The sequence below is a fragment of the Tupaia chinensis genome, unplaced genomic scaffold, assembly GCF_000334495.1.
Source record: "Tupaia chinensis unplaced genomic scaffold, TupChi_1.0 Scaffold000248_1, whole genome shotgun sequence".
In the NCBI taxonomy this organism is placed as follows: domain Eukaryota; kingdom Metazoa; phylum Chordata; class Mammalia; order Scandentia; family Tupaiidae; genus Tupaia; species Tupaia belangeri.
Genome location: NW_006159726.1, coordinates 1,138,510 through 1,153,263, shown reverse-complemented (window position 1 = coordinate 1,153,263; position 14,754 = coordinate 1,138,510). Strand labels below are relative to the sequence as shown.

The following is a 14,754-nucleotide window of genomic DNA, read 5'->3' as shown; positions in this document are numbered from 1 at the left end:
TCTGAGGCCAATACTCAGCCATCTCTCCATCCCAAAGGAGAATAGGACAACTTGAATAACTATGGCCCCAAAAACTCTTTCACATCTGCATCAGGAGGACCAATACTCTTTGCTGACTCTCCAAAGAGATTCTCATTTTGAAGACAAGAACTCACAAATAGGCATAATGTAGCAATTAGGCACTGTGCAGAGGAAGCCAGATCCCACATGGTCAGCAAGGGTTTGAGTCCTGGCCTTGTTGGCTTCATGCTGGACACGCATGTGCACCCAAGATCCTGACAGGATGAGAATTGTAGTGGTTCAAGTCACAGACCCAGCAGCTTATAAAACATGCCAAGTGCTAGGGCATGCATGCCCAAAATCCCAAAAGGAAGGAGAAATGGACGAGGAGGTGTTGTGGCATAACCATCCTCCATGGTGGGTGCTTTCTCACTCTCTCTCTTTTTCTCTCTGTGCCTCTCTCTAGCAATCACATGCACCCTCTAGCAAATCAAAAATAAAATAAAAATAAAAATCTCATCAACATTCTGATGGAATTTTAATGAATATTACCTGATTTTAAAGTTCATTTGGAAAAGGAAATGTTCAAGAATGTAGCCTGCCACAGTTTCACAGATGCTGGTAGAAGGCACAAGACACATCTTCTAGCATTAAGAAAAACAATAAAGAACTCATATCACAAATGTGTCAACTTCTTACCTCTCTCCGTGACTTCATGTAAGGATCTTCCGGACGTGGTCCTGGGGGATTTACTCTGATTCCTACTTTCTTCAAAAAGTTTTTTGTGAATACATCGCAATCATAAATCTTGAATGTCTTATCATAGAAGACAACGTCTTTGCTGACATTGAAATCATACACAGTATAAAATTGATCCTCATCAGGAGGTGGGAGAGAAATTCGGTGACGCCGGATAAAAATCCCTATGGCATGAAGTAAATTTAAATTATTTCATCATGAGTCTAACAAGTAAGAAGTTATCTGCATCTCAATAGCAACCCTGAATGCTTTCCTGCAACAGTGAAGTGCAAAGGGCTCATTCTTTGAGGCAGCAAACTCTGAGGTGACTGGAGGGAGCTGATTTTTCTGAGGTCCAAAAGTTCTTTGACCAGCCTTACATTATATTAAGTTTGCTGAAGTGGTGTTAGGGAAGTATTTTAAGAAACCATAAAGTCTAGGGTGGGGTGGTAGATGAAGGAGGACTAAATATGCCAGGCACTGCCATCATGTCTTCCTAGAAAAAACAGGCTCACTTTCAGCCCCTAGCACTCAATGTGAACACACTAAACGAGGCATGAAGGCCCCGTAGTAGAGTGCTCACAAAATGTGCACTCCAGGTTTAAAGAAAACCTAAAAAGGTAATAAGTTTCAGTATGGCAGGTACCAGCACTGTGATGTACAGCTTCCATAAGCATGAATGACTTCAGGCTGCTTTGAAGCTTCATGGAATCTTCTTTCTTCTGCCAACCAACTCTCCCAGCTCCTCTGTAGCCTCTGCCCATCTCCAGCCAACCATCCCCATCAGGTGAGAGTCCTCAGAGGCTTCATAGGTCTAGCTAGTACTTGGGGCCAAAAGTTGTGAATCTCATGTTAAGTTCTACTTCTAATCCTATGATGGCCATTTGCTTCTCCTCTTGAAAATATGATCCCAGGACCCCTAAGTTAACCCCAAGTGGTGGTCAGTCACGGGAGGTAAGAGGGTTTCATGTGTAGATGAGAGTATCAACCACACCACACACACCATACCAGCCACGTTACCCAAATATCTCTGAAATCTATTGCCAAGAATTATTTAGGGTTTCAGATTTTATATTACTTGCAAGCAAACAATGTAGCCTGCCAGCTTCATGATGTTGGTAGAAAGCACAAGATAGGCTGGTAAGAAAGAAAGGTCAATTTCAACAGCAAGAACAATAGCCAGAACATGAGCATTTTTTGTGTCAGTTTCCTAAGTCTCAGTTCCTATAGGGTGAAACAACAAAGGCTGGGTAACACCTATAAATGTATGAGTTACATTTCAGGAGAGAAACTTTGAGCTTAAGAACCTAAATCTTTGGGACCAGCAGTTGCAATAATGGCTATATTGCTAGACTCCCATGTAGCTGACCACGGTTTGAGTCCCGGACCCGGTGGCTTAAACTCACGCCAGGTGCGCGTGCATGCATGCCCAAGTTCCCGAGAGGAGAATGAAGGAGAAGGGAATGCAGTGTGACCATCCCCCCTGGGGGGTGATTTCTCGCTTTCTGTCTCTCTGTCACTCTCTGTCTTTCTGGCAAGCACACAGGTCCTATAGCAAAAACCTCTCAAAAACAAACAAACAAACAAAGAACCTAAATCTTCTGTACTGAGCAACAAACATTCCTGTCTTTTATCTCAGAGGGAGATATTATCTTTAGTAGATTGGATGGTCAGCACATCTGCCATTTGTTCTGAAGGGAGACACTACCCCTATTTCCCAAGGCTAGAAATGAACTTGCACTTTGCTCCAGAGGGAGAAACTTCTTTGTCTTTCAGAGTTGTGGGCTATATAAACATCCTTGAAGACACAGTCCAGAACAAAGAACAGTCAGTGCCTCTATTTGCTGTATGTAAAAAAAAAAGGATGGAGAACTGTCCCTCAACACTTATAACTGATTTAGGCCTGAAAATCTACTCCAAGACCAAAGAGAAAAAGAAAACAGGGCAGACTGAGGAGCTAATGATTCAATAAAAATTGGCTCCTCTGGCCTTGTAGCCTAGGAAGTAGGATCCCACATGGCCAACCATGTGGCTAGAATCCTGGCCCAAGTCTTGAACAACACACAGGTGTATGTAATGCATCCTCCAAATCCTAATAAGATGGAGTAATAAAGGAGAGGAGATTGTGGCATGAACCACCCTATTGGAGGGAGTGCTTTCTCCCTCTCTCTCTCTCTCTTCCTCTCTCTGGTGAGCATACATGCCCTCTGGAAATTTTTCCTAAAAAATTGGCTTTCGGTCTCTGTCTGTCTGGCGAGCGCACGTGCCCTATAGTGATAAAAAAAAAATAAAATAAAATAAAATAAAATAAAAAAAAAATAAAAAAATTGGCTTTCGGGACCAGCAGCTGGACTCCCATGTAGGCAAACCCCGTTTCACGTGTGCGTGCGTGCCCAAGATCCCAAGAGGAGAACGGAGGAGAAGAGATTGCAGCATGCCATACCTCCCGGGGGGTGATTTCTTGCTTTCTGTATCTCTGTCTCTCTCTGTCTTTCTGGCGAATGTATGTGCCCTATAGAAAAACCTCTGAAAAAAAAAAATGGCTTGCGTGACCTCTGTATAGAGGGATTTAAATATAAAGATGTCAATTTATCTTTTTTGTATGTTATATAGCACTAAGAAAATGGTGTCTTTTCCCAAACACTAGAAATACTAAGAAATTATTCATTCCTTATTCATCAAGGAACATTTAATGAATATCTTTACGTGCCAGGAACTGTGTTGGGCTCTGTTCCATTATTCTACTTATCATCTTTTTACTCTGTTGAGGGGAAATTAACTAAATCATTTTCATCTTCTTTTCTTTGTAGCAATTTTTAATTACTTGGTACATTAAATTAAAATAATAAAACTATAAAATTAGAACTGGCCTAGAATATTTTTAAATGTACTACATAAAAGATGATATAATTTTACTGCAAAAAATTATACTTCAATTAGCCTTTAATTCATGCCACTGAAAACAGTATGCAAATTATTTAATCATTCAAGATTAGACATTTAGAACAAATTGCATACTTAAACATCTATAAAAGGTTGGGCATTTCAGGTATTCTCAGGAACCATTATATACCTCTTTAAATTTGTGACAATTTTTTAAAATATATAAGATATATTAGCTAGTCAGGAGCTTCTTCAAAAATTCCATCTATCTTTATTTAATTATAAAAAATCAAATAAGCAAGTCAGGGCTAGTTTTTTTTCAGTAACATTTTGAATAGAAATTATATATTTTTCTAGGTGGGATGGACTGGTCTAACCATTGGACTTTTAAATGATAATAAACACAATCATCATCATAGCCCTAGGATAGACTTTCACTTACCTTTTCTCATTTAATCTTCTATAATCCCAAGAGGCAAGCAATATACAAAATATGAATCTTTTGTTTATGGATAAGAAAACCCAAGTTCAGAGTGATTAAGTGTCATGTTCAAAGTCATGCTCTAACAAATGGCAGAAAAAGATCATGAACTTGGGTTTTCAGATTCTAACTAAACACTATTCCTTTCCATGGTTTGCACAGAATTGTATCACTGGACTGCATCCATGAATTACTTAAGTGAAGGACAGGAGGAAGTGCCACAGGCAAAACAGGAGAGAAATACACAGAAGAGCTGCCAGCCACCAAGAAAAGGACAGAAATAATGAAGCTGACCTTCCAAAACAGGAGCTTCTCTCTGTTCTAAGGGCAAATTTCCTAAGAGGCCCACCTGCTAGCTATAGCAATCTCCCTAGCAGGGTCAGCTCCACTGCATTAGCTGCAGCCCCCTACCCCCACCCTAGGAAGCTGTACATCTCATATTCTTCCTATATTCTGTTCCCATATTCTTCCTTATCTTTGCTTCCTCACTTCTCTCACTAAATGCTTCTCAGAGGAGGCCAGAATAGTTCTTCGTGGTAGCAAAAAGAGTCCTGATTCTTTTTGAAAAAAGAAGGCAGGTCTACCACTAAGTAAGAAAATTTTGGTAGCAAGAAATCCAGGCCAAGCCATGGTGGCAAAGACAGTAGGGAGCAACTGAGTGATGCTGGAGCCATATGGGAAGACCTGGGGTTTGGATACCAGGTCAACCTGAACGTGCCGGGTGTGTCCGTGTATGCCTGTGATCCTGGCTGGAAAGCTAGGGAACAGCCTAGATCATGGAATAGCAAAAGATCATGAACTTGGGTTTTCAGATTCTAACTAAAGGACCCCTCCAACTCCACTTTTCTCTCTCTCTCTCTCTCTTTCTCTCTCTCAATAAATAAACTTAAAAAAATAAAGAAATTCAATATCACAATTCTATATTAATCAAAACCAATATGGGGCATTTAAACTATACATTTACTGGGGCTGGCAGGTGGTGTGGTGGTGCTGAACTCCCACATGGCTGCTTGTGGTTCAACTCCTGGACCTGGTGTCTTGCTTTCTCACTTTCCCTCTCTCTCTCTCTCTCTCTCTCTCTCTAGTCAAATTAAAAATAATAGTACATAAAATTAAATAATTATTTTTGTTAAATTAAAAGTAAAATGTACAGTCGCTCATGAGAGCTTTCAATAACATGAAAGAGGATCCTAGGATCTCTCAACTGCATCCTTTGGGGATTCGCATTTTCTGTTTATTGGGATTTATGTGTTTATAGTCTCCCATAACTGGCATAGATTCCACTAGCAAGTGTTTGTTCTGGAATATCAAAGAAATGCACAAAATGTCATATCTGGCACACACTGAAGAGCAGCTGAAATCATCAAGGTAGAAAAAATAATAAAAATAATACTATAAAATGGAAAAACAGGGCCAGTAGATGGTGCAGTGGTTAAGGCGGCTGAGTCCCACGTGGTCAGCTGTGCAGTTTGCATCTTGGACCCAGTAGCTTGAAAAATATGCCAGGTTGGGGCTGGCGGGTGGTGTGGTGGTTCAGGGCGATGGACTCCCACATGGCCGATGATGGTTCGGGTCCCGGACCTGGCAGCTCCCCCTCTCCCCCCCAAATCCTTCTCTGGTCAAATTAAAATACATAATAAGTAAAGTTAAATAAAATAATTCTTTAAAAAAAACATGCTAGATGCATGTGAGCCCCAAATCCCATTCCCCTGGGAGGTGATTTCTTTTCCTCCCTCTGTCTTTCTCTGTTTGTTTCTCTCTGGCATGCACATGTGCGCTATAGCAAAAAATAAAAATAAAAGAGAGAGAGAGAAAAGAAAAAGAAAAACAAAAGCACTGCATCTGCCCTTTAAATTTCCAGATATTTGGGGCCAGCAAGTGGCATGGTGGTTAAGGTGCTGGACACTCTCACGTGACTGACCACGATTCGAGTCCTAGACCTGATGGCTTGCTTTCTCACTTTCCCTCTCTCTGTGTCTCTCTTTGGTCAAATTAAAATGAATGAATAGATAAAAATTAAAAGAAATAATTCTTAATTTTTTTTTTCAGATATTTATGTTAGGTGTCCTAGGAAGACAATTGGGACACATGTCCAGGCATCAGGTGCCTGCTTTCAAGCTTTCCCTCATCTTCATATTTAACATCTCTCTTCCTTTTTAAAAGCCTGGCTATCTGACTATACTCTGCAAGCTTTAACTTCCTAACATTTCCCTGTGGTTTAGATCAAAGTGGGCATATATCCATTTATATTTAATGTGTTTTCATGTCGTTCAGTTGGGACTTGCCTTAGATCTTTGCTCATACCACTAAATTTAGTTTTCTGGAATTCACCTTCCAAAATTAAGACCCCCACGCTCTTAACTCTATTTTAATTGTTAAGTACATGTCTTTTCCATTTGAGTAACACTACAGACCTAGGGCTCATCTTTCTTTGGTGGATGAATATACAACTGGAACTGTCATTTGTCATCAAGGTTACTAAGTTCGTATCCTAAAAATACTAAGATCCTCAACTGTAGACATGACAGAGCATCTTTCCTCCTCTGTGTTCATTATATTGCTCCAATAAAATGATGATTCCAAGACTGAGCCCATGGCCTTGTGGTTGGGGGAGCCAGATCTCATAAGGCCAACAATGCAGTTTTAATTCTGACCCCAGTAGCTTGACAGACAGGCCAGGTGCACATGCTTACTTATCCCAAATCCCAACAGGATACGGAAATGGAGTCGGGATTGTGGTTTGAGCACATCCCACTAGTCGGTGATTTCTCTGTGTGTGTGTGTGTGTCTCTGGAGCATATGCACCCTCTGGAGAAATTAAAAGCAAACAAAAAAAAGGACTATTCTATTTTTATTTTTCTAAAATATCACTTTTACCTATAAACTGGTACCTGCTTTGAAGCTAAAAACTTTAGATTTCACATCTCTGGTCATAATAAGTAATAGTAACCTTATGTATCTCCCCTTTAGCCACTGAATATGCAACAAAATGACAGCGTGGTGGGAGCTCTGACATTCTCTTGCATTGCCACTGTCTTGCCTAGTTTTCATACACACTTTGTGATGTGCTACCAAATACTTCCCAAGTCATTGGCCCACTGCATTTTCTCCTCTTTATCTCATGCTGTTCCTTTTGACTGATCTGTTTGATCTTCCATCTTTATCTTGAGAAATTTTCAAAGTACTACTTAAATGCCATCCTCTCTAGCTTTTCTCTAGCTTCTCTCATTTCTCGTCCTCTGATCCCTCAAGTACCTGGTACCATCTATGATGCCTGCATTGTGTTTTGGGCATTGTCTACCCCTTTCTCTTCTTTTCCTCTGTCCTTCCTTTATTCTCTCCCTCCTTCCTTCCTTCCTTCTTTCTTTCTTCCCTTCCTCCTTCCCTCCCATTCTCCCTCCCTTTAACAAATATTTATTGAGCAGCCACCATGTACCAAGTACTTATCTTCACAGACTAGTGACTCACCTCCATTCTTTTTTTTTTCCAGATAGATTTTTGCTATAGGGCATGTGAACTCACCAGAGAGACAGAGACAGACAGAGAGACAGAAAGTGAGAAATCACCTCCCAGAGAAGATGACCACACTGTAATTCCTTCTCCTAAATTCTCCTCTCGGGATTTTGGGCATACATGTACATGTGCCCAGCATGAGTTTTAAACCGGGACTTGAATCATGGTCAAGTAGATGGGAGTTCAGTGACATAATCATTACACCATCTGCTAGTCCCTCACCTCCATTCTTAAATTCTACACTAGTCTATTTAGGGACAATTCCCTTCCCAACATTCATCCTCTAGGGTTGCCAAATTTAACAGATTAAAACTCAGGACGCTTTGGCCCAGTCCCAGTGGCACAATCGTAGCACAATACTCCAAATTCTGGAGACCATATGGAAGACTGAGGTTTGGTTCCCAGGTCAAACTGTACACATTGGGTATGTACACACATGCCCATGACCCTGGCTGGGAAAATCTGGGAGGAAAGATTACAGTGTAAGAACCTATTGGAGGTGCTTCTTCTTCTCTCTCTCTTTCGTCAGAGAAATAAACTAATGAAAAATATAGAACACCCAGTTAAATTTGAATTCCGGATAAACAATGAATAATTTTCTCCTGTAATTATATTGCATGCGACATTTGGGACATAGTTATACAAGAAACTTCTCAGGGCCAGTCCTATAGTATGGCAGTTAGAGCCCTATGTATACAGAAGTCAAACCCCTATGATCAACCATAGTTCCAATCCTGGCCGTGGAGTTTTGAAAAATGTGTTGGATGTGTGTACATGTATGCCCAAAATCCTGACAGGATGGAGAAATGAAGAAGGGAATGCAACAAGAGCAAACCCCATTTGGAGGTTCTCTCTCTCTCTCTCCCTCTCTCTCTAGATCTCTCTCTAGATCTCTCTCTAGTGAGTATATATGTCCTCTAGCAATTAAAAAAAAAATTCCCTCATTGCTTATCTGAAAGTCAAATTTAACTGAGCATCTTATATTTTATCTGGCAACCCTACCATCACTCCTCCTCCACTTTGTGAGATACGTCACTTACTTGGAAATAGTACTTTATACATAGTATATGCCCAATACAAATGAATGGCATGCAAATGACTGTCTTCTATTTTGTGATTACATAGGCTTGATTCTAGTAGATTATCTTAGAGAATATAAAAACTAGTATCCTACTGAGGTGCCAAAACAAATCGTTAATGGAGGTCAGTGTTCTTAACCAGGTATGCCCTAAGAACAATGTGGAAGTCAGTTCTTGAGCCCAGGCCTACAAAATAGAACATTATGGAGTAGGCTAGGAGATTCTTCTTTTTCTTTTTTAAAAAAAATTTGCCAGAGGCAATGTGCACTTGCTATAGAGAGAAAGAGAAGGAAGAGAGAGAGAGGAAGCATTCCCCCATGGGGAATGGTCATGATATAATTCCTTCTCCTCCATTTCTCCTTCCTTTCAGGAGTTTGGGCATGCCTGGCATGTTTCTTAAGCCACTAGGTCTGGGACTCAAACTCTGCTGTCAGCCATGTGGAATTCGGCCACCTTAATCACCATACCCCAGGCTGGAGATTCTGATGATCATTCTCAGCAGAGAACAACTGGTATAGACCAAATCAGAAAAAAACATGGCATGTTTCTAATCATTATTCTTTCTTTAGTATAGATTCATTTGGGACTTGGTGTATTTGACTGACAATTATTCTGCTAGATAATTAGAAGTAAAACTACTGGGTTAACCTCTGACATTCTTGGCTTAATGTAATGTCATTTTAACTACATTCCAGCAGAAAAGCAACAAATTCTATAAATATAGCACATCTAACCCAGAAGAGAGTGATGTCCTGGCAAGAAATGAAAGCAAGTGACTTACTTGACTCATAATGCACACAAATGTCTTTGCCAACAAGAACTCGTGAATATTAAAATATGTTGTTCTGATTAGAAATTGCATGTAACTGAATGCCTATTCTGGCACCATGTTAATAGATGTCTCTTTTGTTCCTGGCTTATTACAAGCTCCCCTTACCCTGAAAAAAAAAATTACACAGTGATAGACGCAACTAAAAAGAGCAGGGAGGGCTATAATTCATCCAGCTGTACTAATTTCTGAGTGGTCAGAAGAAACAGGTGCATCTGACTTTCCAGTTCATTTGGAAACCACCAAAATCCTACGGAAATAACAGGAAACACCATCAGCACACAGCACTTACACTTGACCCCTAGCCTCTTCCTGGGGCCCACGGGCATAGGGCAAGCAAACCCAGGCCATTCAAGACACAACTGAAAGGAACATTACCTACCCCACCCCGTTGAAGTCTGAGCCACTGGCTCAATAAGCTTGTTTTCTTTTTCCCAAACACTTTGGGAAAGCTTAAAGAAGGCAGTGAAATGATTTTTCAAACTATCTACTGTCCAAACAGACCTTCCCTGACAAGAATCATCATATTAAATATTTCAAGAGAGACTGGTTTCTCTCTAAACAAAGTTTGATGACAGAGAGATTATTCATGTTTGCTTTCTACAGGATTTGCTACAGCCCTCCAGGTTTCTGCACTCTGCTGACAAATTCAGAGTCGTTACACAGTGGGATTTTTGTGTATCCTGTACACAACCCTTGAGCTGTGTCTTCACACAGGGAAATGGCCTGACCACAGTGAGCCGATCGAAAATTCTGAAATTTTCTAAAAAGGACTTTAAAATAATTTTTTTACTGTTTTTCCCCCCCCTGGAGTCTTTATGAATAGCATTCTTTCCCCCTTACATAAAAATGATTTTCAAGTATGTCATTATGACTATTTTCAACTTGCCTTAGGAATCTGCCAATGTGAGAGTTGAAATCTAGAGGCTGAGAGAATTGAAAAGTCTTAATAAAAGCATCTCCAAGGTCCTCATAGAATCTGAATTTCATATTTCTTCTTGGATGGTTTAATGAAACTAATATGCACTGGACAGGGACCAGTGTGCTACAGGAATATGAGCCTTCACTTAAAAAGTAATAGTAAAAACATAATGGGGTTGGCCCTATAGCACAGTGATTAAGTGCTACACATAGGGAGCCAGAGCTCATGGCCAACTGTTTGGAACCTCTGCCCCAGCAACTTGAAAAACATACTAGGTATGTGGGCATGTGTGCCCAAAATACTGATAAGATGGGGAAGTGGAGGAAAAAAGCTTGCAATGTGACCACGTCTCTCTGGGGAGTGCTCTCGCTCTCTTCTCAGGCAAGCACACATAACCTCTGGCAATAAAAAACCAAAACAAAATATAATGCAAGAGTCACTAAAATAGGTTTGGGCTGTCCTATGAGTGCCACTCATCATTTGTACAAATTTGGTGTCATGGATGGGAAAGTAGTCAGAAAATAAAGTTTAGTTAGGGAATATCGAAGCAAAACATTTAAACAAAAACTTGAAAGGAGGGACCAGCAGTTGGCACAATGGCTAGGTTGCTGGACTCCCATGTAGTCGACCGCGAGTTGAGTCTCGGACCTGGTGGCTTAAACTCATGCCGGGCGCATGTGCACATGTGCCCAAGATCCCGAGAGGAGAATGGAGAAGGGATTGCGGTGAGGCCATCCCCTCGGTGGGGGCAGGGGTGATTTCTCGCTTTCTGTCTCTCTGTCTCTGTCTGTCTTTCTGGAGAGTGCACGCGTCCTATAACAAAAACCTCTAAAAAAAAAAAACTTAGAAGGAAATATTTTTCAGCTAACACAATATTGTCACTTAGGTAATCAAATACACTTACATAAAACAGATGTTTATAGAAGTTAAAGGTTGTAAATTTTCTTGTTTTACTTTTAAATAATCCTTCAAATATTTTTTGATATATTCTTGCCAGTCTTTAAAAACTTGGGGCCAGCAGGTGGAATGGTAGTTAAGGACACTGGACTTCCACATGGCCGACCATGGTTTGAGTCCCGGAACTGTCAGCCTGCTTTCTCCTCTTTTGTTCCTGGCTTATTACAAGCTCCCCTTACCCTGAAAAAAAAAATTACACAGTGATAGACGCAACTAAAAAGAGCAGGGAGGGCTATAATTCATCCAGCTGTACTAATTTCTGAGTGGTCAGAAGAAACAGGTGCATCTGACTTTCCAGTTCATTTGGAAACCACCAAAATCCTACGGAAATAACAGGAAACACCATCAGCACACAGCACTTACACTTGACCCCTAGCCTCTTCCTGGGGCCCACGGGCATAGGGCAAGCAAACCCAGGCCATTCAAGACACAACTGAAAGGAACATTACCTACCCCACCCCGTTGAAGTCTGAGCCACTGGCTCAATAAGCTTGTTTTCTTTTTCCCAAACACTTTGGGAAAGCTTAAAGAAGGCAGTGAAATGATTTTTCAAACTATCTACTGTCCAAACAGACCTTCCCTGACAAGAATCATCATATTAAATATTTCAAGAGAGACTGGTTTCTCTCTAAACAAAGTTTGATGACAGAGAGATTATTCATGTTTGCTTTCTACAGGATTTGCTACAGCCCTCCAGGTTTCTGCACTCTGCTGACAAATTCAGAGTCGTTACACAGTGGGATTTTTGTGTATCCTGTACACAACCCTTGAGCTGTGTCTTCACACAGGGAAATGGCCTGACCACAGTGAGCCGATCGAAAATTCTGAAATTTTCTAAAAAGGACTTTAAAATAATTTTTTTACTGTTTTTCCCCCCCCTGGAGTCTTTATGAATAGCATTCTTTCCCCCTTACATAAAAATGATTTTCAAGTATGTCATTATGACTATTTTCAACTTGCCTTAGGAATCTGCCAATGTGAGAGTTGAAATCTAGAGGCTGAGAGAATTGAAAAGTCTTAATAAAAGCATCTCCAAGGTCCTCATAGAATCTGAATTTCATATTTCTTCTTGGATGGTTTAATGAAACTAATATGCACTGGACAGGGACCAGTGTGCTACAGGAATATGAGCCTTCACTTAAAAAGTAATAGTAAAAACATAATGGGGTTGGCCCTATAGCACAGTGATTAAGTGCTACACATAGGGAGCCAGAGCTCATGGCCAACTGTTTGGAACCTCTGCCCCAGCAACTTGAAAAACATACTAGGTATGTGGGCATGTGTGCCCAAAATACTGATAAGATGGGGAAGTGGAGGAAAAAAGCTTGCAATGTGACCACGTCTCTCTGGGGAGTGCTCTCGCTCTCTTCTCAGGCAAGCACACATAACCTCTGGCAATAAAAAACCAAAACAAAATATAATGCAAGAGTCACTAATATAGGTTTGGGCTGTCCTATGAGTGCCACTCATCATTTGTACAAATTTGGTGTCATGGATGGGAAAGTAGTCAGAAAATAAAGTTTAGTTAGGGAATATCGAAGCAAAACATTTAAACAAAAACTTGAAAGGAGGGACCAGCAGTTGGCACAATGGCTAGGTTGCTGGACTCCCATGTAGTCGACCGCGAGTTGAGTCTCGGACCTGGTGGCTTAAACTCATGCCGGGCGCATGTGCACATGTGCCCAAGATCCCGAGAGGAGAATGGAGAAGGGATTGCGGTGAGGCCATCCCCTCGGTGGGGGCAGGGGTGATTTCTCGCTTTCTGTCTCTCTGTCTCTGTCTGTCTTTCTGGAGAGTGCACGCGTCCTATAACAAAAACCTCTAAAAAAAAAAAACTTAGAAGGAAATACTTTTCAGCTAACACAATATTGTCACTTAGGTAATCAAATAAAATTACATAAAACAGATGTTTATAGAAGTTAAAGGTTGTAAATTTTCTTGTTTTACTTTTAAATAATCCTTCAAATATTTTTTGATATATTCTTGCCAGTCTTTAAAAACTTGGGGCCAGCAGGTGGAATGGTAGTTAAGGACACTGGACTTCCACATGGCCGACCATGGTTTGAGTCCCGGAACTGTCAGCTTGCTTTCTCACTCCCCACCTCCTCACTCTGTCCCTCTCTGATCAAATTAAAAATAAATAAATAAAAACTAATATCTTTTACTGGACTAATATACAGTGTATTCATGCTGGAAAAATGTATTTTACAAGCTGTAATGATATACAGTAATTAAATTAATTTAAAAAATTAATTTTTTAAAACACTGTTTCTCTCTCTCTCTCTCTCTCTCTCTCTCGAGCAGGTTTTAAAAATTAATCAATTAACTTTAAATAAAAATTAACTAATTTCTGTAAATATATATGTACACACACATACACATATATATATGAGACCCTAGAGTCTGAAACTGCTTGTCCTTTTGCAAAATAAATGTCACATTTTCAATGCTAAAGTTTATGCAAACCTTTTTAAAAATGCTAAGGTATTCCCCTTTCACCACACCCTCGCCAACAGTTATCATTTTTTGTTTTTTTAATCTTAGACACTCTGACAGGGGTTAGGTGGTATCTCATTGTTGTTTTGATCTGCATTTCCCTTACAATGAGGGATGTTGAGCTTTTTTTTTTTTTTTTAGAGGTTTTTCACTGTAGGGCGCATGCGCTCGCCAGACAGACAGAGAGAGACATAGAGACAGAAAGCAAGAAATCACCCCCCAGGGGGGATGGTCACGCCACAATCCCTTCTCCTCCATTCTCCTCTCGGGATCTTGGGCACGCACGCACACGCGCCTGGCGTGAGTTTTAAGCCACCGGGTCTGGGACGCAAACCGCGGTTGACTACGTGGGAGTCCAGCGACATAGCCATTACGCTAACTGCTGGTTCCCTTGAGCATTTTTTTCATATGCCTTTTGGCTATTCATATGTCATCTTCAGAGAGTTTCTTTTTCAACTCCTTCTCCCATCTTTTAATAGGATTGATCTCTTTTACACTGCTGGTGGGAATATAAATTGGTCCAGCCACTGTGGAGAACAATTTGGAGAGTCCTCAAAAATCTACAAATAGGACTACCATATGATCCAACAATCCCACTCCTCGGTATCTACCCAAAGGACAGAAGAATTCTTAATTGGAAAAGTGGTTGCACATCGATGTTTATTGTGGCACTATTCATGATTGCTAAGACATAGAACCAACTTATACAGATGAATGGATTGAAAAACTGTGGCACATATACTCTATGGAATACTATTCAACCATAAAAACCAACAAAACCCTGTTTTTTGACAGAAAGTGGAAGAATATGGAAGATTTACTGCTGAGTGAGGCAAGCCAGGATATGAAGGAGAGA

General features: G+C 40.5%; 1 protein-coding gene across 1 annotated transcript in view; it reads right to left on the bottom strand.

Moving 5' to 3' along the window:
- The window catches only part of EFHC2 (EF-hand domain containing 2), a 228,030-nt gene that overhangs the window by 121,298 nt on the left and 91,978 nt on the right, over positions 1–14,754 (bottom strand). The window contains exon 4 of the mRNA XM_006148862.1: positions 700–923. Within this exon, the coding sequence (XP_006148924.1) occupies positions 700–923 (224 nt within the window). The remainder of the gene's footprint in view (positions 1–699; positions 924–14,754) is intronic.